The sequence below is a fragment of the Ailuropoda melanoleuca genome, chromosome 2 (assembly GCF_002007445.2).
Source record: "Ailuropoda melanoleuca isolate Jingjing chromosome 2, ASM200744v2, whole genome shotgun sequence".
Taxonomy (NCBI): Eukaryota; Metazoa; Chordata; class Mammalia; order Carnivora; family Ursidae; genus Ailuropoda; species Ailuropoda melanoleuca.
In genome coordinates, this window is record NC_048219.1 from 1,527,566 (window position 1) to 1,553,415 (window position 25,850).

Sequence of the window (25,850 nt, forward strand, 5' to 3'; positions counted from 1 at the left end):
GAGGAGTCTGATGTGGCTCGATCCCATAACGCCGGGATCACGCCCTGAGCCGAAGGCAGATGCTTAACTGCTGTGCCACCCAGGCGCCCCAAAGCTTCACTCTCTTCTATAGCACTTTTAAAGTGCTAATGCCAAGGAGAGCTAACATAAAAGTCTCGCCGATCATTGAGAATTCATTGTTTTTCCACCTCTAAACTTGATACTCTAAAGCCTTCCCTTTCACAGTCAGGGATCAGAAGAGTAAGAATTCTGGGTGTCTGATTAGAAGAGTAACTTCTAGGGGCGCCTGGGTAGTGCAGTCGTTAAGCGTCTGCCTTCGGCTCAGGGCGTGATCCCGGCGTTCTGGGATCGAGTCCCACATCAGGCTCCTCCACTGGGAGCCTGCTTCTTCCTCTCCCACTCCCCTGCTGTGTTCCCTCTCTCGCTGGCTGTCTCTCTGTCACATAAATAAATAAAATCTTAAAAAAAAAAAAAAAAAGAAGAAGAAGAGGAGGAACTTCTAGCAGACAGAAGTAGTAAACATGCTGTTGTCTGTGATGACTTAATTCTGCCCAGGAACACCTGGGATACAGGAATGACTTGAAATCCCAGGAACACGAGGAAATGTAGGGTATTGTGAACTAGAAAAGCAAGTGTTAAGAATTCCCCACAATGCAACTGCATCATCTCTAGTTTTCAACAAACACCCACTTTTTCAGAAGCCAATTCCCTGTTGAAACTTTTAGCATACAGCAAGATTTGCAGATGGCCTGTTGTCAGTGCAATAATAGTTTTTCACTGTCCCCCAAATTTAAAGCTAAGTGATACTTAAGTCTGTTAGGCTAAAACGTCTTCTTTTGCATAGAAAAGCAAAACATGTGGCTTTAGAGATTTGGGCATAAGGACAGGGGAAGTTGAAACAATTGCAGATTCCAGAAGTGTTCCAGAGCAGAGCTATGTATTGCAGTCATGGGGCTGAACATTGAGTTTTGTCTACCTATTTTACACATATTTCACCTCATGTTAATAAGGAGAGATTTGAGGAATAATTCTTTATTGCCTGGTGGGGAGAGGTTTCTGTTCGTAGCAAGGCTGATCTTTATTATCCCCACAAATCAAGGCTGAGGGACTCCAATTTCATGCAGAAGTAACCAAAAGCTAGGACAAGGCTTGGATCCCTTAAGAATGTATGGTCCTGGCAGGGTTGGGAGTCACTTGACATTTCTGGTTTCCAGCCAGAAAGACTGGCAGTGACTCTCAATTTGGTTGCAGCTTGGAAAGAGATGGCAAGAGAATTAACGATTTGCACTATTGGGCAAAAAAAAAAAAAAAAAAAAAAAAAAAAAAAAAAAAAAGAAGATGAAAAGACATTATCCCTCCAATTCCCCCCGCCATGGTTTCTTATTGTTTCTGGTTACCTGAGGCCACTACCCTGGTTTAGAGACAAACAATTACCCTGGGTCCTTCTCTACCAATGTTGCACTTTCCCCTACTTACTGGTGGCAATAATTTTATTCAGCCCAGCAGTCATCGAACTATAAAACTTTTTTCTAAACTATAAATTATTTCTAAACTATTCTGGATCTGAAAGATATCTGGTCCCAATAGTTTTGGATAAAAGATCATGAACCAGTTATACAAAAACCAAAAAGGTTTACAAAATAACACCCTCACATGTTCTATGCTAGTTGCTTTTTTTTTTTTTTTTTTTTTTAACGCTGGTTGCCAATGATTAATTTAGTCATTCAGTTTGAGAACCTCCGCCCTATATGTCATTTGGCCTTTGGAGTCAACATTTCTAGGTACTTGAGGGGGTCTGAAAAATGTTAGTGTCAAGAATTTACCATTATTTTGAGGATAAGGGTTTTAAATAACAGTTGTCCTTTAGTTTGAAGTATCTGACATATTGGATGGAGTTACAGTTCAGTCCTCAAGGCAACAAAAACATTTGGGTATGTTATTACAGGTATCCTTCAGTGGGGAATAGAATCTAGAACCAGGGTAAGTAAGGTACTTAGTCCTATCATCTCTAAGGAGAACAGGATATACTTTCAAGCTTGTTTTCATGTCAGGTTGTGGAAACTGTATTGTTGAACTGTCTTTTCCCCTTTCCAACACCAAAGGCAAGACAACTGCACTTGAACAGACTAAAGACTCTATTTGCCAGATTTACTAAAAAGCAAAACATACCCAGTTTTGTTTTGACTGTATAATCTGAAGACAACCATACTACTCTTCTCCCTCCACTCCTACTTTGTTGCTTTAACTTACTTGGAGTAAGAGGACTGCAAGGCAACCACACCTGATAGTGGCCAGAGATTGCTATGGGTCAGATCAGTGACACCCAGGGTAACCAACTATTCTGGTTCACCTAATAGGGGGAGGTTGACTGTTAGTGGGAGGCAGGACTTTGTTTTTAAACCAGGGAAGTCGCAGCAAAATGGATTGTTATCGTAAGACATCCCTTCTTTGTGGTTATGAGGTAGTTTGAGAAACTCTTTAGATGGGAAGATTTTTTATTCAGTAAAACCCAGGAATTTATGTTTTCTAAGATTTATTTTTTGGGGGGGAGGGGCAGAGGAGAGAAGCCCAAGCAGACTCTGCACTGAGTGCGAATCCAACACAAATTTTGATCTCACGACCCTGAGATCAAGACTTGAGCTGAAACCAAGATTCAGACACCCAACCAACTGCGCCACCCAGGCGCCCCTGAAACCCAGTAATTTAAAGGAAAACGTGAATCAAAACAGTATTTTAAAAGTTTCAGAATTATGAAATTGGGTCCATTTGTTTAAAAAAAAGTTCTGAAAAGATGGTGATGGAAAGGATCCTTTCCTTTTATAAAAAAAGTGCAACTGCGTGGTGATAAGGGAATGGAATCTTTTCAAAAAGGGAAAACCGGAGAATACTGGCTTTGAGTATTATTGATTTTTTAAGGATTTTATTTATTTGAGAGAGAGAGACAGAGAAAGGCAGAGGGGGAGAGAGACAAGCAGAATCCATGCTGGGCATGGAACGTGAAAAGGGGCTTGATCCCACGACCCTAAGACCATGACCTGAGCTAAAACCAAGAGTCAGACACTTAACCAACTGAGGCACCCAGGCACCCCTGGCTTTGAGTATTCTTAAAATACTTGCAGCAGGGCTGTAGAAGTTTCAACCCAAAGTTCAGACAGAGTGGCATAATCTTGAGAACCATACATATCAAGACTCAAGATTATTAGTTTAAGTTTTAAAACTGATTTAGCAGTGATGCCCCGTCTCTTTCCAACAGATAAAACATTTTGACCAAAAAGACCCTACGTGATGATGTGTAAATTTAACATAACTTTTGTGGTTCTGCTTTATATTCTTAGCTGAGTCTATGATACTTAAACAAACAAACCTAGAATACGTCTAATCAACTGGCAAACTTATTTGGTATAGTTGTCTCTGTATCCGAAGTAGGCAGCATCTCCGACAGTAGGAACAAGGCCAGAGTTGGATGTTGCAAGATAAGCATTTTAGAGTTGATTATGGTTTTGTAGCAAAAACTAGTCAAATTTTTCTTTCATTCTAGGTAGGGCAATGTGTAACTTGTAGAGGCCACTAACCATTAGTCCTTGTTGCAATGACTTGTGAAATCCTAGGAAAGGAGGAAGCTAAAAACTTCTACCCCTCAGGTTTGTTAGCAAAGGATAAGCCTGAGACTTCATAGCATATGCTAAGGAAAACAAAACAATGAAAAAATCTGAGCTGTACGGGGAGTATTAAAGAAATGTGGGCAGGCAAACCATGATCTCCTATGGTTCTGAACAGTATAGTTTAATTGTATGTGGCTGAATACGACAGAGGTTGTAGAATGTGGTAGAAAAGTAACACTGGACACAGGTAGGGTGTGCCCTAGATATTCCACGCAGAATGCTGAGTGCCTGATCTGATCTCTTTCTGTTAATATACTCAACAACCCTATGAGGTAGATGGTGTTATCCTTATTTTACAGATGAATAAACCAAGGTTTAAACAACTCAAGCAAAGTTATAGTAAAGCCCCTGTCCTTCCAATACCAATTCTTCAAAGTATATCCACACTTTTTCCCCAGTGTGGACTAAGACTTCTGGCGGAGAACAAGCATATTTTTGGAAATAAGTGCCTCCTAGAAAACCAAGTGCAAATCTCAGCTCTGACACTTGCCAGGTACCTGACTTCTGTGACACTTAGTTTCCTACCTATGGAAAAGCAGCAGTACCACCTCATAGAGGTCATAGGGCTGGTGAGATAGAGGAAACCCTGGAACGCGTAACAAGCTACAGCTCAAAGTGTTTTGACATATATTGGCTCATTGATACTGTGATGTAAGAAGGGCTTATTGTTTTTGTGTTCTAGATGAGCAAACAAAAGCCTAAATGAGTGCTTGTTTTTAGTTAGCTTTTGGTGAAGAGCTTTATAAACCATGGCAGGGATGTGCAGTACTTCTAGGCCGTGGTTCTCAAACTTCAGGGTTCCTAAGAATCAGCTGAAGAGTTTAAGTTTCTTGGGTTCCTTCCACTCATTCAGTTTTGGTTTGGTAGGATGGGATCCATGAATCTGCATTTTTTTAAAAGTTTGTTTATTTAAGCAATCTCAACACCCAATGCAGAGCTTTAACTCATGACCCTGAGATCAAGAATCACATGCTCCTCTGACTGAGCCAGCCAAGCGCCCCTAAATCTGCATTTCTAATGAGCTCACAAGTGATACTGATGCTGCTGGTCTATGGCCCACACTTTGCCTGACTCTCATCTTAGATACAAATGTAGCTGCTCACTCCAAAGAGACTTAAGTTATTCCAATCCACTGTGCGGCTCAATTTGGGGACTGGAAATGATTAAAAGTACTGCCATTCCTTCTGCTAAGAACTTATTAAAAAAAAAAAAAAAGCAAAAACGACTAAGGTTGGTCTCTATTGAATTCTACTAAATTAAGAGTGTAAGGCAAGTTTCAGAAAGTTCTTTTCACCCATTTGTCCAGAAGGGATTTGTCTGGATTAATTCGTGATGTGCATGTTTAAATTCCACTTTTGCATCTGGAAGTGAACTCTCACCATACTGTGCCACTCTTTCTTCATTTCTCAAATATCCCACGCATCCCCCTACTGCAGAGCCTTTGCACTCACGATCCCTTCTACTTGACCACCCCCTTAACTATTTTTCTCAGTTTAAAATTCTCTTCTTGCAGGAAGCATTCCTGAATCCTTGTTTACAGTGGGTCCTCATTATATGCACTCTTAGCACTGTTTTCAAAATGTACCATTTATATTTGTGTGTCCTAACACCCTGCAGTTAAAAATATCTTTTAAATATTTGAAAATATATATTGATGTCTAAGCTGCTAGGCAAACTAGGTAAACCATTCCGCAGTGGTCTCAATCCTGCCTCATATTAGGATCACCTAGGGAACTTAAAAAATGATGCCCAGGTCTTATCCTTAGAGATTCTGAAATAACTGGTGTGGGGTGGGGTCCCAGGATTCGTATTTTTAAAAACTAAAAAAAAAAAAAAAGATTTTGAGAGAGAGAGCGAGAGCGCACATGCACACACATGCAAGTGAGAGGAGAGGGAGAAGCAGGCTCCCCGAGAACAGGGAGCCCAATGCAGGGCTCGGTCCCAGGACCCTGGGATCATGACCTGAGTGAGCCGAAGGCAGATGCTTAATGGACTGAGCCACCCAGGTGCCCCTCTATTTTTAAAACCTTTTCAAGTGAATCTAACATGCAGCAATGCTGAGCACCATTATTCTATGTTCTAGGAAGCAGTTAAGGCAGGACAGCTATTTGAGCTTGGGCAAAGATCGTTTCCTAGGACCTCAGGCCAGAAGATCTGTATTTATCAACAAGAAGTAAATAAGTCAGAAGAGTCAGAAAGGAAATCAGCGGTAGTACAATTCACCTGCTAGATGGAGATTTGTTTAGAGAACCTTGATCTTCTTAACTTCTTTGAAAAGTTTAATATCCTGTTATCATCAAGACTTTGTTAAGCTTGGTCAGCAGTTATTTTGGATGTGCTCATACGACTGGTGTGAGTGAACCCGTTCTAGGGAGGACAGGGAAGCCCGTTGAGTGAATGGTGAAGTGACCAGGAAAGAGCATCAGCATTAGACCACAGATCTCCCAACCCCAGTCAGGATCTCTTTGCCACTACAGCATACTTCTTCCTGTAGAAACTCCTGATATCCACCTGGTAACATTTCTTTTCCCCAGGTGGTTCTTCTGATGGCCCAATTTAACACTTTTATGTCTCCTAATAAATGCATTTAAGATTTACACTTACTTCAAAATACTATTTTAGGAGTGTCTGGGTGGCTCAGTCAATCAAGCATCCGACTCTTAATTTCCGTTCAGGTCAAGATCTCAGGGTCCTGAAATCCAGCTCCCCGCTGAGTGTGGAGTCTGCTTGAGATTCTCACTCTCCCCCCCACCCCACCCATGGTCTAATAAAATATTTTTTAGGGTTTTATTTTTTTTTAAGATTTTATTTATTTGAGAGAATAAGAGAGGGAGAGAGCATGTGAGGGTCAGAGGGAGCAGCAGAGCTTCTCCCTGCTGAGCAGGGAGCCTGACGAGGGACTCGATCCGGGACTCCAGGATCATGACCTGAGCTGAAGGCAGTCACCTTACTAACCGAACCACCCAGGCGCCCCTCAAATAAATTCTTAAAACAAACAATTTCAGCTGTGGCATCATACAAGTTTTGATATGCAGTAAATTGTCAGTTAACTTCTGATTATCTAACAATTTCCATTATTATTTAACTAGTTACCCAGGTGACATTTTAATGCTGCATTGTTATGGTCCCTTGGTAAACTGAATATTGCTAGGTAGCTAATTGGGAAAGAAAATAAAGGGATAGTTCCAATCTTTTTTCTTGTTACATAGAATGAGGAAAAGAATGACTGGAATATCTACACAGTTGAGTCTTTTGGAAACCAGAGTTATATAAAAAATTAAGCAATATTTTTAAAAAGTCATAGTGTTACTGTGAAGGTGGTTTACTCACCTGGCAAAATCTTATCTTCAGTAAAAAATGGAATTTAAAATGCTGGCAGACCTAGATGCAGACATACCCCAGTAGTAATGAGCTCACCCAGTGGCCAGATCTTGGTGTCTAAATAACATTTTTCTAAAGGAAAGCAAGCCTCCTTGAAGAAATGGCTGATCCTAAGGTTAGGGCAGGGAAAATACAAGATATGCCTGTAGTATCTTATAATGTCACAAAGTAAGCGCTCTAAAATCACAAGTCTGAGGGAATGTAAAAGGGATACGTGAACTAACTTGAAAGAGCTCCCAAGGCCAAAGCTGGTAATCTGGGCAATGAAATCATGTACTATTGGGTTACAACTCAAAGTATAAAATAAACATACATGAGTCTGAAGTGATTTCTTTATTTACACACATACACAACCGAATAAAGAAATGATAGAGGAGACAAATCTTCCTTGCAGGAGGATTCCAAATAATTTTAGATACTCCTCACTCAAGGAAAAGTGGAGCTTAATTCTCTCCTCCCTCCTCCCATGTGGGTTGGACTCAGTGACTATCTTCCAAATAGACTAGAATAAAAAGGGAAATAAGGAAAGTAATTTTACAGTGGAGACCCTAACCACCACCTCAACCATGCAGTCAAAGTTAGACATCACCAATGATGTCATGGGTATTATGTACCCCCTGATATGGTAAGGGCACTTCACTTATATGCCATTTTGACCCCAAGCCCGTAACTCCAGTTTAGTCACGAGCAGAACACTAGACAAAACCAAATTGAAGGACATTCTATAAAATACTTCACTAGTACTTCTCAAGAACTGTCAAGGTCATGACAAAAAAGCAAAGATTAAAAAACCATCAAAGGCCAGAAGACACGAAGGGTACATGATGACTAAATGCAATGTGGTATCCTGAACTGCCCCATGGACTAGGAAAAGGACATTAGGAAAACTCAAATTAAGACTGGAGTTTGGGGCACCTGGCTGGCTCAGTTGGTAGAACATGTGACTCTTGATCTCAGGGTCATGAATTCAAGCCCCATGTTGGGCATAAAGTTGACTTAAAAAAAAAAAAAGTCTGGTGTTTAGTTAATAGCAATGTACGAATGCTGGTTTCTTAGTTTCGACAAATGTTGTACGGTAATGATAATAGTGGTAACTGAATGAGGGGTATATGGAACTCTGTATACATTTGAAACTTTTCTGTAAGTCTAAAATTATTTCAAAATAAAACATTTCTTTAAAAAATTTGGCATATGATTCTCTGTAGCTTATTTCTTTGATATGTAAATCATTTTGTGATTTGTTAATAAAAAACCATGTTTTTCTTCTTTTTTTTGTAGTCCCAACACTAATAGGTTATCATTTTTTCTCCTCCTAGGGATACATTTCATATTTGAAGCTGGTGAGCACATGGTGCCTCTCTCTAAACTACTGGACGATATGGAGACCTATAGCTCAAGCTTAAAGGTGACTGAAGGCAATCTTCTGTTAAGACTAATGAACTGGGATAAACTGGTGGTAGAGGTTTTGTCTCAAGGCATTTTTATTCCTTACTGAGCAATTTTACTCTCATGACAAGCAGCTTTAAGCTGTTCAATAAAAAGTCACACGGTATTTGAGGCAAATGTGCCTAAATGAAGAGGATACATAAAACGTCAGACTCCAAGTGAAGCTACATCTTAACTTTTATAGAGTACACTGTAGTAGCCTTTAATTCACACAGGAATTTCAATCCTAAGGAAAACTACTCAAGTAGCAATAAATGAGAAGTTAAAAAGACCAGACCCCAGTTGCCAGTGCTAGGATGTCAGCCATCTGAGGTCATATACATCAAGTCCACAGGATGACAAAAGGAAAGTCTCAGGAATTTACTCAGAATTAGCTGATGGTTGTAAATATACTGCCAATTATATGAAAATAAGTGACAGAGAACAAAAAGAGGCAGGGAAAAATCTGGGTCTAACCCCTGCAGTCAGGTCCTTGACATTGCCAACACCTGTGAGGTTTGAACATTTGCTAAATGTTGGATTATAAGTCCAAACACAAAGCAATGGAATGCAGGATTTCAGTTACATGGAATGTCCAGAATAAACAAATCCATCGAAACAAAAAGTCGATTAGTGGTTCCCTGAGGCTGAGGAGAGTAGAGAATGAGGACAGACTGCTGAAGGGCATGGGGTTTTCTCTCTGGCAGGATGATAATATTCTGAAATTAGTGGTGATGGTTGCACAACTGTGAATATACTAAAACCACTGAACTGTACACTCTAAGAGGGTGAATTTTATAGTACATGAATTGTCTCAATAAGAAAAAGCAACACAAACAAGGAAGAAAGCAATACAAAGTGTTCCTCTCCACAAAATGGGGAACATAGGAGTTCATAAGTGCTAATGGCATGGTCAAAATGGAACATCTGAATCCCTACACATTTTTTTTGTAAAGAACAAAACTTGAGTAATGAAAACACAGAATCAGATCTGTTAGCCTAAGACTATTTTTTCTACCTTAGAATCCATTTGACTTGAATGGAGCCATTTGAAACACAAAAATATGTCAGCACCCCCCAGAATTGTAACTTGTTTGGAGAGTGGTTCTACAACACAGAAAATGGTCTTTGGATATAATTCTTGTAACTCATCTAGAATGCATTCTGAAATATGAAAGTAAGACAAAAACCAACCAAAGATCTGTCACGGTAATGAGGGGCGGACATTTCTTAGTGGGATAGGATGTTGATGAAGCATGTGTAAACCTCTAGCTTTTTTTTTTTCTTTTCATGAAGAATATGAGCTCCATGAGAGCAGAGACTATTTGTCATTCAGAGTTATATTCCCTGCACATGGTACACAGTAGATGCTCAGTAAATATTTTTTGAATGAATCAAGTTTATGATGCAGCTGTGAACTGGCTTGTTCATCTATGCAAGAATCTAAAATGAGTTTATTTTGAAAACTGGCATCATGTTCTTTTGCTAGAAGAAAAATTCTCATTTAACTTACTGAAGAGCTGTAAGTTAACTCGTTTGAATACAGCCATAAAACACCTGAATTAATGAACTAAACTTAAATTAATGAACCTGTTCCCAAAGTGAAAACCGGTGAAAGAGCTTCTGTGAAAGCCTGAAGCAGTAGGGGGCATGTCATTGCTGGCTGTCACCTATTACTCTACACTAAATTCCACCAAAGCCTGCTTCCCAGTAAGAACACCGTAAAGAGGGTCAGGAGCATGATGGTGCTTTGCAGTACAGGTGGTATTAGCAGGGATCAATTATCCCACTTTGCTCATATTTTGCCATTAGCTAACAACACTTCTCCCCATAAGTAAAATTCCTTGTGTAAAGCAGTAAAATACCCAAATATTAGTCTGTAGTCTCTTCAGTCTTCATCACACTTCATGTTTTAGGTGAGATTTCAAACGTTAGTTGTTACTGTACAGAAGCATTTTCAACTCTTGAATTTTTTTTTCAAAAATCATATTCTCTTTCCTCCATTCCTGACACCTGTCCACGTCAAAATACTGGTGAACAGGCCCTCACTACTACCGGAAGGCCAGAGCCCTGCAAACAGTAGCCACCGATTTCCAAGAGGCAGCCACCACCCTGCTTTCCCCAAACTACCCCCTACACCCGGTGAGTGCCGCCAACACCTAAAAACCTCCATCACTCAGGAGATTCCTGGATCAGAATCCTCTTAGCTTCTGGCAGCTATTAAAACTCAGTGTATCATAGAATCATGTTACTTCTTCCAACTGAGAGATTCCAGGCAGAGCCCACAGCCAGACTCCAAAACAGCTTTTCAGGCCCCATTTTTTATGACAGATGCTGTCACATGTCTGTCACAAGACTTTTCAGGATTTGGTTCTTTGAGAACAGCTTTCCACCACTGTGGAATGGGCTCTGTGGGCTCACGTAACAGGATCCTGTTTTGTGTTCAACTACACTCTGAAGAAAAACATTTTATTGCTACGGAAAATTTTGTTCTTTGCTTCATAAGTCTTGCCAAGTCTCTTAATGTGGATATTTCTTCAGAGATGGAAGCCAGAAGGACTCTTTGGTCATCCAGATACAAAATACAAAGACTGTTTATTTGGGAGCAGCCCTGGCTTTCTTCATAAATACATTTTCTAGGGGGATGCCCTACAAACAATTGAAATGGAAAACCATCTGTAGAGACTGCAACCTCATAAAAGAAGAAAAAACAAAAAAAGCAGTGTTCCAGTATCTGTAGGAGAAACAGGCTTAAAACACAGTGGCTGTATACTCACCAGACTGGCTTGAGTGAAGCTGAAGCTGGGAACAATGTGATTTTCACACATGGTATTGGCTTGGTTTTAAATCCCATACCCACTTTTAAAAAGCATAACTTAGCTTTGGTTTCTTTCATTCTTTAGAAGACATCTTTGGGTTTCTTAAGCATCAGAGGTAATTGATGATTTAAAATTTGTGGTAGTGGTAGTTTCAAAGTGAATGAGTTTCCCTAGTCCTACTACACACAGTGGAACATGAAGTCATTTAAAAACTTGCCCTTAGGTTTGCTCCCATCCTGAATGCATTTCTAGCTGAAGTTGGAAAGAAGCTTCCTCTGGACTTCCCGAGAGGCTCTCCCACCCAAATACAAGTTCCCTCCTTACCCACAAAGTAGCTTGCCTTTTCCGACTGTAAACACACACACACACACACACACACACACACACACACACACACACACCCTCAGGAGTGATTTGGATTAGACAACAAATAGCCAGACAGCACCTCCCAGAGATGGGCGCACATGCAGCAGCTGTCAAAAGGAGAAGTCATTTTACTTTTCTTTTAAACTTGCAATGTTTGTCTTTATTTTGTTCTTTATATTTTGAAAGTGAAAAGAAATAGTATTGAGTCAATTTCTTTCTTTTTTTTTTAAATATTTGTTCTATGTATTTACAAGCCTTAAAGTTGCTCTAAAGATTTCAAAAGTATTAAGAGTACTTTTCGCAGGGTAGCACTTTTTTTTTTTAAATTTTTTAAACAATTCTTGGAGTTCTCTGGTCCACAGCATTTCCTTCTGTTCCAAGGTTATGTATGTTTTGATTACTATTGTGATTTTTTTTTTTTAATTTTCTGAAGCAAGCTGAGAGGCAGGCAGAAAGATTTGATGCCAAAAAAAAAAAAAAAAAAATCTTTCTTACCTTGTTCACCCCAAACCTTCTTAAATCTGGACTAACTACTATGCTTTAAAACAAACGTGAGGTGCATCTGAAGGGGAGGGAAATTTATTTCTCTGCTTTTCTATTATACAAGTTGTTTACAGAAACTGCAAATTAAAAAATTACACTGGCATTTGCAGTCCTTAAAATAAATTAAAAGTTCTCAACTTTTTTTTTTTTTTTGCTAAACAGATGTGTTTTTTTAAAGTATGAGTCCTTGTTTAAAAAGAAAAGATTAAAACAGAAAATATTTTCTATAAATAATACATGTATTTTGGTTTTAGTGCTCCCGCCCTCAGGTTTGAAGTTTACTTTTTTCCAGTACCTTTTTCCTCCATGATCACCTTTTTTTCTCTTTCCCCTCTCCCACTCGTGCACACGTGGGGATTTCTGCGAGAATTGGCCTTGCTGCACTGTGATTGGCGAAGACGTGAAACTTTTTAAAAAAATACTTAAATTGTTTCTTTTGTTTCGTTTGTGTATTTGAAGCTTTAGTTATCCTCAGACTCCTCTTCCGCTTCCCGCAGCCACGTGAAGAACGCCGTGACAGATTTCAGAGCCACACCCTTCCCATTCTGCTCTGCAGGGTCCTTGCTGCTTTCCCATTTGTAGAAGGCATCCTCAGAGATCACCTCTTCATCGTATAGGCAATCAAAAAACATCCGTAGCAAATCTGCAAGGAAGTAAAAATATACCATCAGTTCTGGAGGTGTTGTAGTTGTGACAGAGAGACTGTATCTCCAAGGAATGACTGAGTGAATGCACATGAATTCCCCTAGAGAAGAACATCCCTAACAATTCATCATATTCCCTCTTTATAGTATAATAGCAAAACAACTTATCTAAAGGCCAGGAAAAAGATTTAAGCAATCTAAATTATTTTTATTGCTATTATTTTGTTCAATTTGAACTCTTTTCTGATAGTGCTGAGGTGTTTGATATTATGTAGTTTTCAAACTACACACTATAAAAATTAAATACAAGAATAACTTTTTCACTTTCTTCTATATATATTCTCCATTGTTTGAAATTTTACAATAAAAATATACAATTTTTACAAATTTTGGAAGAAAATGGCAAAAGGTACTTTCCCCCCTTCTAATGTTGCTTTCAAACTGGAAAGAATAATAATTTATTTGGAAAATATGGATAAAAACTATCTCATCTGGATTTTATCCAGAGAAAAAACAGCCTGTTGTTTTCAATGCCCAGATGATCTGGGCAAATTCAATTTTCTGTTTTGCTCCCACAGTGGAAACTTATGTTACTGTTCAAAAAAGAGAAAAAGTTGATAAAATTATATATTCTTTATTTTTAATCCCTTCATTATGGGCTCTTAAGTTCATTTAAAGTCAGCCTCCATTCATATGAATGGAGGGAGGAACAGAATAAACAAAAATTGATAATAAATATTAGGCTTAGAATGAGTCATATTAAAATTTTTCTTTGGGTTTATCTTTGTAATTTTATTAGTTAAGCTAATATTGAAATCACTTTTCATTCTCTAAACATTGGTTGGTCTATGGGGATATGGAAACAAGTGGCCAAGATTCTACTGATGGTAAATCTAGAATTAAACATCTCTCCAGGGATTATTAAAGCTGATAATTATGGGAGATACTTTAATTTGACTGGCTGAGCATATAGCATCAATTTCATCTCTTAAAAAGTGAATGAGTCCTTATCCTATGAGAACAGAAAAAGGAAGTCATAATGTTAAATGACCCTCCCAAGGTCCTGAGAAAGAGAAATCAAAGTCAGTTAATTCTCTGATTCAGACTTTGATGTCTCCTCAGTTAAAGCCTGAGGATTATTTATTTCCATCTTTTCCTTTATCTCCCAGAGGGATTCATCAGCACTAGCAAAGAAGGAAAGCCCAGCAACAGATACAACCTAAGCAAGTACCAAAGAGCTACTTCAATGTCATCTCTGAAATTGCCCCGTACAACTATCCACTTTCACAAGTTTCAACTGAATTTTCAAGATTTAATACAATTCAGTTAATTTACCAGTATCACTAAGACTTGGGTGGTCCAGGTTACTTTATTCATCTCGTTAGCAAAGAATTAATCATAACCCTGAAGTGAAAATTAGTCTAAAACACCTTAATGTCTTTGTTGGGCATCTGAGGATTCTGAAGAGTATCATCCTCTTTCATTACTAAGACCCGTGTCAAAGAAGGGGAAAGACTGTAATGCATATATGCTATCACCAAGATGCCCTGGAGTATCCAAAAGGGTAGCCACTAAGCACATGGGGGTATTTACATTTAAATTAAATAAAATTTAAAATTAAGCTCCTGTGTCATAATACCCACATTCACAAGTGCTCAAGTGAATATATTGTACCATATTGCATGGTACAGATACATTTCCAACACGTAGGAAGACCTGCCCTACAATGAGGATTAAATCTCTAATATAAACTAGTTTTATTACCATTTTTTCACAAAAATACATAAAAAATTCAGGTTTATTAAAGTTAATGGTTATTTGATTTTTCTATTATGCACTGTTGAAAACCCATCAAAGCATCTCTGAAGTCCTGACTTGGATAAATCTCACCCACTGGTTGCATTAATTGTAAGAGGTAACTTACTGGCAGGTTGATCAAGTTTTACTATTGACGCTTGTAGTGCATAAAGTGCTTGCAGTTCCTTCTCTGTATCTGAGTCTAGGTACTTGAGTAAGATCGGCACCCTCTGTTTGATAACAGCAGTGTCCACTCGGAAGGTAGAACAGTCGGCTACAGGTGATACAAGAACTAGCGTTACATTTAAGGAGTTAACACAGTCTTTTTAAATTTTTTGAGTTGGTAAGATGTGACTACAAAGAAAGTGGAAGCAAGGGGGTCCAAGGAAAAGATTTTGAAATCTAAGATATTCTGAAATTATTAATGGGATATTCTTCCTGAAATAATAGAAATACATGGAGAGGGGATGTATTTTGAGTGCTGGGTTCCCTCAAAACCCCATTCTTTATCTTTAATCATAATGAAACAGGGACAGTGATTTTGTGACATTCCAAACTACAAAAGAAACATTAAAAAGGAAATTAAAGTGATAGTTCATGCTAATCTTTTCAGAAGGGTAAAACAGAACCATTTTATTATTACTAGGAGGGTGAGGACTAACTCTAACAGTGGCAAACAACACATACAATCTAGGCCTTTTGGGGTAAAGGCACAATAAAAAGAGGCTGAGCTAATCATCCTCAATGCCAAGAAGCATGAAGTTTTATTTCCTCTGTAAGTTAGCACTGGAACACAAACTTGTTTTTTAAAGCAGCTTTTATACTTTCCAACTCTGATTTTATTTTTAAAAATATTTACTTTGAGAGAGAGAGCACGTGAGCGAGCAAGGGGTAGGTGGGGAGGGGCACAGGGAGAGGGACAGACAGAATCTCAAGCAGACTCCCTGCTGAGCGAGGAGCCCAACAAGGGGCTCAATCTCACAACCCTGAGATCATGACCTGAACTGAAATCAAGAGTCCAACACTAACTGACTGAGCCACCCCTACAACTGTGATTAAATACTTAGGGTTTCTACCAACCCTAATCCTATCCACCTACGTGATTAACATTCAGTGACACTGTCTTATCATCGAAGGTCAACATAAAGCAAAAGAAACAATTGGTGTTTTCTTTCCTCATATATATATATTTTTAAAGATTTTATTTATTTATTTGACAGAGACAGCCCGCGAGAGAGGGAACACAAGCAGGGGGGAATGGGAGAGGAAGAAGCAGGCTCCCAGTGGAGGAGCCTGATGTGGGGCTCGATCCCAGAACACTGGGATCACGCCCTGAGCCGAAGGCAGACGCTTAACCACTGCGCCACCCAGGCGCCCCTCCTCATATATGTTTTTATATAAAATGGCGTTTCTGCTGAGACGATGAGTCCTTCATTGATACTAGGTTAAGAGTATTCAACCCATTCATTATAAATCTTGAATGGTAGAGGGAGGACACTGGAGGTTGAAGGGTAAAGGTAAAACCACATCCAACAGAGTACGAAACCACCGGAGGCATGCAGTAGCTGCTCAGATCTGGACTTTCTATAGGCCCGGCAGCTGTTCATCCCCCTGCTTGAGGTGGCCAGGCACTGTAGACAGAAATGGCACCCATTTGCACAGAAAATGAGTTTCACAGGGCAATTTTGAAGACAATATAAACTCAGACCCATATGATCAGCAGTTAACATAACGGGGATTTCAGATGTTAAGAGCTGCCTTCAGAAATGTTACTTACCTATAATAGCTGCTTTACAAACGGCTGTCATTAAAGCTCTAAGGAATGTAGGTGAACTCATCTGGCTTTCATCTAGATTAGCCTGAAATAAAAAGTAAATGGAACAGTTAAAAGTACCCTTGCACATCAGAGAAATTATTTCAAAGCAGGCCTCATCTGGCACTAGGGACAGATGGGGTGACATTCTTGTAAACATTAATCTTGAGATTCATTGGAAAATACTTGGGCTACCACCAGTTTTGTCTGAAAATATTCTAAGTAGCAGCATTTAGTTTTCAGTTTGCTGCCCATATTTTGCTCAATTATACAGTGCTGTGCACTATGTGCATATGGAAGTACAATCATTTAAAAACATTTTTCTTCTTCAATAAATAACTCATATTAAGATAATCTCAAACACAGTGTTTCAGAGACTACTTTTCTTTTTTTTCTTTTTTTTTCTTAAACATTTTATTTATTTATGTGACAGAGAGACAGCCAGCGAGAGAGGGAACACAAGCAGGCGGAGTGGGAGAGGAAAAAGCAGGCTCCCAGCACAGGAGCCCGATGTGGGGCTCGATCCCACAACGCCAGGATCACGTTCCGAGCCGAAGGCAGACGCCCAACGACTGCGCCACCCAGGCGCCCCCAGAGACTACTTTTCTGAGTGGTGTGCAACCAACCATTTTTAGATGTGCTAACATTGCTTTTTTATCTTAATTTTATTTTATTTTATTTTTTTAAAGATTTTATTTGTTTATTTGACAGAGAGAGACAGCCAGCGAGAGAGGGTACACAGCAGGGGAGTGGGAGAGGAAGAAGCAGGCTCATAGCGGAGGAGCCTGATGTGGGGCTCGATCCCCACAACGCCGGGATCACGCCCTGAGCCGAAGGCAGACGCTTAACCGCTGTGCCACCCAGGCGCCCCTTTATCTTAATTTTAATGTGAACTAGAGATTAAACTCAAGCATTGTCTCAAGTCTTTCAGGTGGTGGTGAGAAAAATGTTACTCTTTTCTAAGGATGGTGGAAAGAATGTATTTAGAGATATGTTAAGTAGAGAAAACGGACCTCAAATTTATTCCTTAGTTTCTCTTAAGATCTTATCTCCTTAAAAAAAGACAGATCTTGCTATAAAATGCTGTACTAAGCCAGATGAAAAGCAGAAGGAAAACAAACAAAAGGAGACATTTTCTAGGCAGGTATTTCAAATACTTTTCAAAGTTTATGTTCCTTATGCCTGTGAAGACAATTAATGCTTGTCTCAGCTTCTTTTAATAGCACAGCATAGTATTTTCCACTGGGTCAGCCTTAAAATGATTGGCCAGGAAAAAAACTTAGGATGTCATTGTAAACCTCTGTGTCAGAAAGCTAAGAATTTCAAAGATATTTGGAGAGGAGTTAAATGCTTATGACTTTTAAAACTGACACAGATTAACTAGCAGCTCTCTGTTGAATACCTAACCTCAAACATCACTTGGAGAGAGCAGAGTTAAGAGGAGTTAACAAATCAGATGGCCAGCTCTGTAGGATACCAGCAGCACTGTACACGGAGGGCTGTGTTATACAGTAAGAGGTTTCATTACCAATCTTTTCCAAAAGAACAGAAACATGTGGTGCCACTGCTAACAGCTGAGGATGGGGATAGGATGGGGCAAGAGCCACACATAAAAGATCTGATGATTTATGTGTTATAGCCAGTTGCTGGTTTACACCTTGTAAAAAAACAAACTTTATTTAGACTGAAGCCAGGCTGGTCTAGGTCCAGAAATTACTTTTGCAAAGTCTGAACAATTATTTTTGAAGAATAAATGAGAGAGTAAAAACATACTATTACTTTCTGGTTCAACAATACTCTAAAAATAGGTTGATAGAACTATTTCAAGTACTGAATATCATTTGAAATTCCCAAATACTTCTGAAAAAAAATGAACAGATTAGCTAAAAAGAATTAGCTAATAAATACCACTTCCAAACCATTTGACTGTTTCTTAAAAAGATACAAACTGCATTGCTTCTCCTAAATAAGGCTAAATAATGTAATTCTAGTATTTAAGAATACAACAGACCTGAAGAATAGTGTCGAGGACATTATAGATTAAGCAAAGATTTTTTTTTAAAGATTTTATTTATTTACTCGACAGAGAGAGAGACAGCCAGTGAGAGAGGGAACACAAGCAGGGGGTGTGGGAGAGGAAGAAGCAGGCTCCCAGCAGAGGAGCCTGATGTGGGGCTCCATCCCAGAATGCCGGGATCATGCCCTGAGCCGAAGGCAGACGCTTAACGACTGAGCCACCTAGGCGCCCCAAAGATTTTTCTTTTTAAAGATTTTACTTATTTATTTGACACAGAGAGAGCAGAAGCAGGGGGAGCAGGAGAGGGAGAGGGAGAAGCAGGCTCTCCGGTGAGCAGGGAGCCTCATGCAGGGCTTGATCCCTGGACCCTAGGATCATGACCTGAGCTGAAGGCAGACGCTTAACCAACTGAGCCACCCAGGCACCCCAGATTAAGCAAATATCTTAACAAAAATGGGCAAGAACAAGAAGGCAGATGGGTCTGCTAACTGGAAAAGCAAACTCAGATTTACATAATTCTGGTACCAGACACAGAGCAACAAATGTCTTCATATACTATGAACCAGCTACTATTACATTTTTGTTTTTTCTTTTTTTAGAAACCATCTTTATTAGTATAATCTACATTCAGTGAAATTTACCCTTTGTCTTCTCTGTAAGGAGAATAATTATTGGTCCAGAATAGGCAGAATAAATAGTGATATAAAAAAGTGAAGCTCAACATCGATGAAGAGGTGAAAATAGCATCATTTTGCAATACATGAGAACATAAAAGACCAAATCGGTGAAATGATGGTGATCTATGAAAAATCACGACAAAAGAGAATAATGTTAAATATGTAAACATTGACTGGATTTCTATTTTTTTTTTAAAGATTTTATTTAATATTTGAGAGAGAGCATGAGAGAGATAGCACGAGCAGGGAGGAAGGGCGAGGGGAGAGGGAGAAGCAGGCCCCCCACTAGCAGGGAGCCTGAAGTGGGGCTTGATCCCATTATCCTGGGATTATGACCTGAGCCATAGGCAGATGTGTAACCGACTGAGCCACCCAGGTGCCCCGACTGGATTTTTTTTTTTTTTAAAGATTTTATCTATTTATTTGACAGAGATAGAGACAGCCAGCGAGAGAGGGAACACAAGCAGGGGGAGTGGGAGAGGAAGAAGCAGGCTCCCAGCAGAGGAGCCTGACGTGGGGCTCGATCCCACAACGCCGGGATCACGCCCTGAGCCGAAGGCAGACGCCCAACCGCTGTGCCACCCAGGCGCCCCCCGACTGGATTTTTAAAACAGAAGATAAGGCATGTCAATAATATACCAGAAAGGCTGATGCTGATTCCATGCTAAATCCTATAACAAACTACCATGTAAATGGCTTAAAAGTCTTAGAGAAGAAAGATACGGTTATGCCAAGAGGAATAAGTACATGAAAAACAAGTGATACTAAACTAACCTCCTTTCCTTTTCTGATTTGATTAGTATACGGTAGGTCAGATGGATATAGGCATATATTCCCTGGACTTCAGTAAGGCTTCTAACAAATTATGTAACGGCAGCTGTATCCTTGTGGGCATGATGGACAGTAAAATAATGTGAAATAATAAACAGGTTAACAGCTGGAAGTGTCCATAGGGGTGGGGATGGGATCTTGTCCCTGAAAGGAAGCTACTTTGCCCCATTCACACATTTTACCCATAACGTGGATAAGGATAAAGTTGACATATTAATGAAATGGAAGGAGGATATAAAGTGAAAGAGATGGCAAGAAAATTTTATGACCAAAGTCAGAATCTGAAATGTCCTGATAGACAAATCTTGTATCTAATTTAAGAAGATGAACATAAGCAGAAATAATTTTTAAAAGCCCCATTCTGGTTCCAAAACCAAATGCACTGAAGTTCCAGATGGGAGAGATGACTAAACTGTAGAACATAAAAGAATGGGTACTATATGACTGAAAGAGCAATTTGAGTTCAGTGTGGTGAGCCTGCCAGAAGCACAGAGTCCAAAACAAAAAGTGGAACAGCAGAGTCTAACTGCACACTGCTGCATCACATCTGGCGATCATGCTCAAACTGCACTTGTGAGAGGGATACTGAAAACCCAGGCTATGTCTGGGTTAGAGTAACCAGACAAGCGTCTGCATATCAAGATTTCAAGAAAGGAACGAGAGAACCTAGAGAGGGAGACAGGGATACAATGGTAAACTATTAACAATTAATTAAAAGAATCACAACTAGGTGACAGGATAGACTTATTGTCCTGAATAGACATGGAGGAAAACATTTAAAAAACCCCCAAATTATCAGAAATTTCATTATTTCTCAATGCCTACGAGTAGATAAAGAATTAACAACCCATTTCAAGGACTACAAAAAAGGATTTATCCAAGAGGGAGAGGACCAGATTAGCCCTCCATGACTTTCTTTCAACTTGGATTATTATACGATCCCATGGAAAATGTGTACAAATAAAACATACTTACATAAACAAGAATCACTAAAGGAAAACAGCAGATTTTTAAAAAGAGACATGATCAATACATTTCACAAGAAAAATAAGGTTCAAAAATTTCAGAAGGGAGAATTACTATGAAGATGAAAGCCAATACAATTCATAATAATTACATATTATTTACTAATTTCATCCAGAATAGTATTTAAAATGCAGGAACATTTAGAAAAAATATGTATTTTTTTAAATTAAAGATTTTTATTTATTTGAGAGAGAGAGAGAAGGAGAACAGAGAGAGAGGGTAAGAGGGAGAAGCAGACTTTCTGCTGAGCAGAAAGCCTGATGTGGGACTCGATCCTAGGACCCTGGAATCATGACCCGAGCTGAAGGCAGATGCTTAATTAACTGAACCACCCCGGCACCCAAAATAAGTTTTTTTTTGAATAGTAAAATAAAGGGTATATCCTAAACTAATAAGAGACCCAGAAAAATGGCTTCTGTTTTAAATAGTTTTACTTGACCTTATAAAAGACTATAAATCTTTTAAAAATAAAAAACAGCCTTATAGCTTCAAATACACATACAGGAAAAAATAAAAACTAACTTCATCAAGGTTAAATACTCCTATGAAATAAAAGGGAAGATACAGGCATACCTTGTTTTACTGTGCTTCGCTTTATCATACTTCAGTGATACTGTGTTTTTTTACAAATTAAAGGTTTATAGCAACCCTGCATCAAGCAATTCTATCAGGACCATTTGTCCAACAGTTTATGCTCACTTCTGTGTGTCACATCTGGGTAATTCTCACAGTATTTTAAACCTTTTTATTATTATTGTATTTGTTATAATGATCTCTGATCAGTGATTATGACTCACTGAAAGCTCAGATGATGGTTAGCATTTTTTAGCAATAAAGTATTTTTCAAGATATTATGTACATTTTTAAAGATACAATGCTATTACAGACGTAATAGACTACAGTAGTGTGTGAACCTAACTTTTATATGTACTGAGAAAACAAAAAATTAATTTGACTTGCTTTATTGCAGTATTCGCTTTATTGTGGTCTGGAACCAAGCCCGCACTATCCGAGGTGTGCCTGTATGTGAATGAAAGCGATCCCACAAGAATCATTCTTGTAGAGATATCAGGGAAGGTGACATTATAATCTCTATACCTCTACCCAGTCAAAGATCTGTTCATCATTTGCTTTGTCTTCAATAATGAGTTTCTCGAGTCGCTTATACAGCTCTTCAGCAGAGAGTTCTTTTTTTGAAAGTGCTTCAGAGGAACAGGAACTGTCAGACTCTATAAAGTCCAACTTCTGAAACATAAAATGTATGTATTAATGTAAGTCAATATTAGTAACACCCTGAGAGGAAAACAAAGTCATGGGCTATATGTTCTATTTTACATGGAGTCCAAATGATCAGCAGAAGCTATTTTTTATTTATAGCTCTGTAAGAGTCTCACTCTACTCCCTTTCTGAATATTTCTCCAACTTTTTATATTGTCTATCTCTGATTATCCTTAAGAACAAAAAATCAGCAAGACCCCTAGAATTACCTCTGTGGCTATGCTCCCTCCAAATCATTCTGCTGTGCTCTTAGCAGTGACATAGCTCTATGGCAGGGCAGGAACACTAACAGTACAATTTAACCCCTTCTGTAGCCTTTGGTTTAATATCAGTACTGCACTGCCACAGAACAGCTGTCAAAATTCTAAATTTGGTGAGGTCCTTCAAACATCTGACCATTCTGAATCCAAGGCAGAGAATGATGCCATATTATAGAATTCCTGAACAACCAGTGTGTTGTGGGGAGGACAACAAAAACAAAGGGTTTTATCGGTATTGCACAAAAGATCTTTTTCCCCACAAAAATCATTCAATTCCAAAGGATTGAATATTCTGATATGGAGAAAGACTGTAAATGTGTAGTCGCTGCAATGCACCACATCATCATGGCCTGTGTGGGTCCAACCCAATGCAGAAATGCCTTTGCGTCAGCCTTCAGAGCACCATCCGCACACACTGTACAGGGCCCCTGGGAAGCTCCCTGAACACACTTAAGGAGCTCTGTAGCCCTCTTAGGAGCACTGGCTTCACCTCTCCTGTCCTCAGATGCTGGTAGTCCAAGGCTACTCTCACTTTGTCTTAAATACTTGACAAGAGTTATTTGACTGTTGTCTCACATCTATGACAATGACTCTGGAAAGCATAAAAACGGTGTACACACTTTCAAATTCTCCCAGAACACTGGCTCGCTCTACCACGTAATTTAAGTCCTAAGGCCCCACAAGGGGCAGCCTGATGGAGCACAGATACATGGACTCTAGAGTCAGAGATGGGGGTGTGGGTGGGGATTGGGAGTTCAGTTCTGACTCAGCTACTTCTTCTACTGGGAGGACTTATTCTAAGACGGGAAGACCATCACCAACCTCAGCCAGTTCCCAGGGCTCAGAGCACCAAGAATGTGCACTGCGCTGGGCACCAAAAGGACTCTAGGAGCATACACCTGGTAGAGTCCATCCACTAACCTGGAAGGGAAATGCCCTAAATCAGCAGGACCACGCACTGTTCCCACTGCCTAACAGTATGCTGCTCACACACTAATCTGAGCTTCTTTTGTGATCTTGATACCAGTGATACAAAGTATAAGCATCACAGTTGCTCTCACAGTACTTACATGTGGGCAAAAAAAAATTCACAGATTTGACATACCCTATTTTCCAGGAGGTAATTTAATCCTGAATCAAATACCATCTAACCACAGGGCACATCTAAAGATGGACAACCCAAAGGGTATTGGGAAGAGCTATCACTTCATTTAGAAGAATTAAAAAAAAAACCTGAAAAAAAAAAAAGATTTAAAAAATCTCCAATTATGTAACTACTGTTATTAAAAAAAAAAATAAACTTCTGATGACTAAAAACAAAACGCCAGGGCCTGATGGATTTCCCGGGGAATTCTACCAAACATTCAAAGAAATAATACCTATTCTCCTAAAGCTATTTCAAAAAACAGAAACAGAAGGAAAGCTACCAAACTCATTCTATGAGGCCAATATTACCTTGATCCCCAAACCAGGCAAAGAACCCATCAAAAAGGAGAATTACAGACCGATTTCCCTAATGAATATGGATGCCAAAATTCTCAAGAAGATCCTTGCTAATAGAATCCAACAGTACCTTAAAAGGATTAACCATCATGACCAAGTGGGACTCATCCCTGAGATGCAAGGGTGGTTCAACATTAGTAAATCTATCAGTGTGATAGATTACATCAGCAAGAAAAAAGCCAAATATCATATGATCCTCTCAATAGATGCAGAAAAAGCATTTGACAAAATATAGCATCCTTTCCTGATTAAAACCCTTCAGAGTGTAGGGATAGAGGGTACATTCCTCAATCTCATAAAAACCATCTATGAAAAGCCTACAGCAAATATCATTCTCAATGGGGAAAAGCTGGAAGCCTTTCCCTTAAGATCAGGAACACGACAAGGATGCCCACTCTCGCCACTATTATTCAACATAGTACTAGAAGTCCTTGCAACAGCAATCAGAAGACAAAAAGGGATCAAAGGTATCCAAATCGGCAAAGAAGAAGTCAAACTGTCTCTCTTCGCAGATGACATGATACTCTATATGGAAATCCTAAAAGAATCCACTCCCAAACTACTAGAAGTTATAGAACAATTCAGTAAGGTGGCAGGATACAAAATCAATGCCCAGAAATCAGTTGCATTTCTATACACGAATAACGAGACTGAAGAAAGAGAAATTAGGGAATCCATCCCATTTACAATAACACCAAAAACCATGCGTTACCTTGGAATTAACTTAACCAGAGACGTAAAGGACCTATATGCTAGAAACTATAGATCACTTTTGAAAGATATTGAGGAAGACATAAAAAGATGGAAAAATATTCCATGCTCATGGATTGGAAGAATTAACATAGTTAAAATGTCCATACTACCCAGAGCAATCTACACTTTCAATGCTATCCCGATCAAAATACCAATGACATTTTTCAAAGAACTGGAACAAACAGCCTTTAAATTTGTGTGGAATGTTTCTAACTACTTCAGTGTAATAGATGCTCAGGTTACCAATTCTTGAGTTAGCTCTAGTGGTTTGTACCTTTCAAGAAATTTGTTCACTTCAACTAAATTGATGTACTTACTGGCATAAAAATTATTCATAAATTTCTCTGATCCATTATTACATGTAGAAACTGTATAACCTCATCTCTCTCATTCTTTCTATTGGTAATTTGTACCTTCTTTTTCAATTTTGTTTTCTCTGATTAGTCTGGCTGGAGATTTAACAATTTTCTCAGAGAATCAGCTTTTGACTTCACTGACTTTTACTATTGTTTTCACTGATTTCCACTTTGATCTTTATTATTTCCTTTGAACTTCATTTGCTCTTCTTTTTTTTAATTTCATAGGTTGAAAATGAGGTCACTGACCTGTGACCTCACTTCTGTTCTAAATACAGGTGCTAACAGTTTCACTCTAAGTACTGCTTGAGTTGCATCCCCCAAATTTTGAATATTGTGTTTTTCCATTTTTTTTAAATTTTATTTTATTATATTATGTTAATCACCATACAGTACATCCCCAGATTCCGATGTAAAGTTTGATGCTTCATTAGTTGCGTATAACACCCAGTGCACCATGCAATACGTGCCCTCCTTACTACCCATCACCAGTCTATCCCATTCCCCCACCCCCTCCCCTCTGAAGTCTTCAGTTTGTTTCTCATAGTCCATAGTCTCTCATGTTTCATTCCCCCTTCTGATTACCCCCCTTTTCTTTATCCCTTTCTTCCCCTACCGATCATCCTAGTTCTTATGTTCCATAGATGAGAGAAATCATATGATAATTGTCTTTCTCTGCTTGACTTATTTCACTTAGCA

At 39.0% G+C, this 25,850-nt stretch overlaps 1 protein-coding gene across 27 annotated transcripts in view; it reads right to left on the reverse strand.

The window, feature by feature from the left end:
• Nucleotides 1-12,062: 12,062 nt before the first annotated feature.
• The window catches only part of EIF4G3 (eukaryotic translation initiation factor 4 gamma 3), a 315,445-nt gene continuing 301,657 nt past the window's right edge, over nucleotides 12,063-25,850 (reverse strand). For 26 of the 27 annotated variants that reach the window (XM_034645782.1, XM_034645798.1, XM_019808886.2 and 23 more), the window contains 4 exons: nucleotides 22,100-22,246; nucleotides 16,415-16,496; nucleotides 14,765-14,911; nucleotides 12,063-12,839 (listed from right to left, as the gene is read on the reverse strand). In XM_034645782.1, coding sequence (XP_034501673.1) covers nucleotides 12,658-12,839; nucleotides 14,765-14,911; nucleotides 16,415-16,496; nucleotides 22,100-22,246 — 558 coding nt within the window. In that variant the 3' untranslated portion in view covers nucleotides 12,063-12,657. The remainder of the gene's footprint in view (nucleotides 12,840-14,764; nucleotides 14,912-16,414; nucleotides 16,497-22,099; nucleotides 22,247-25,850) is intronic. The other variant, XM_034645747.1, reaches the window with a different exon arrangement.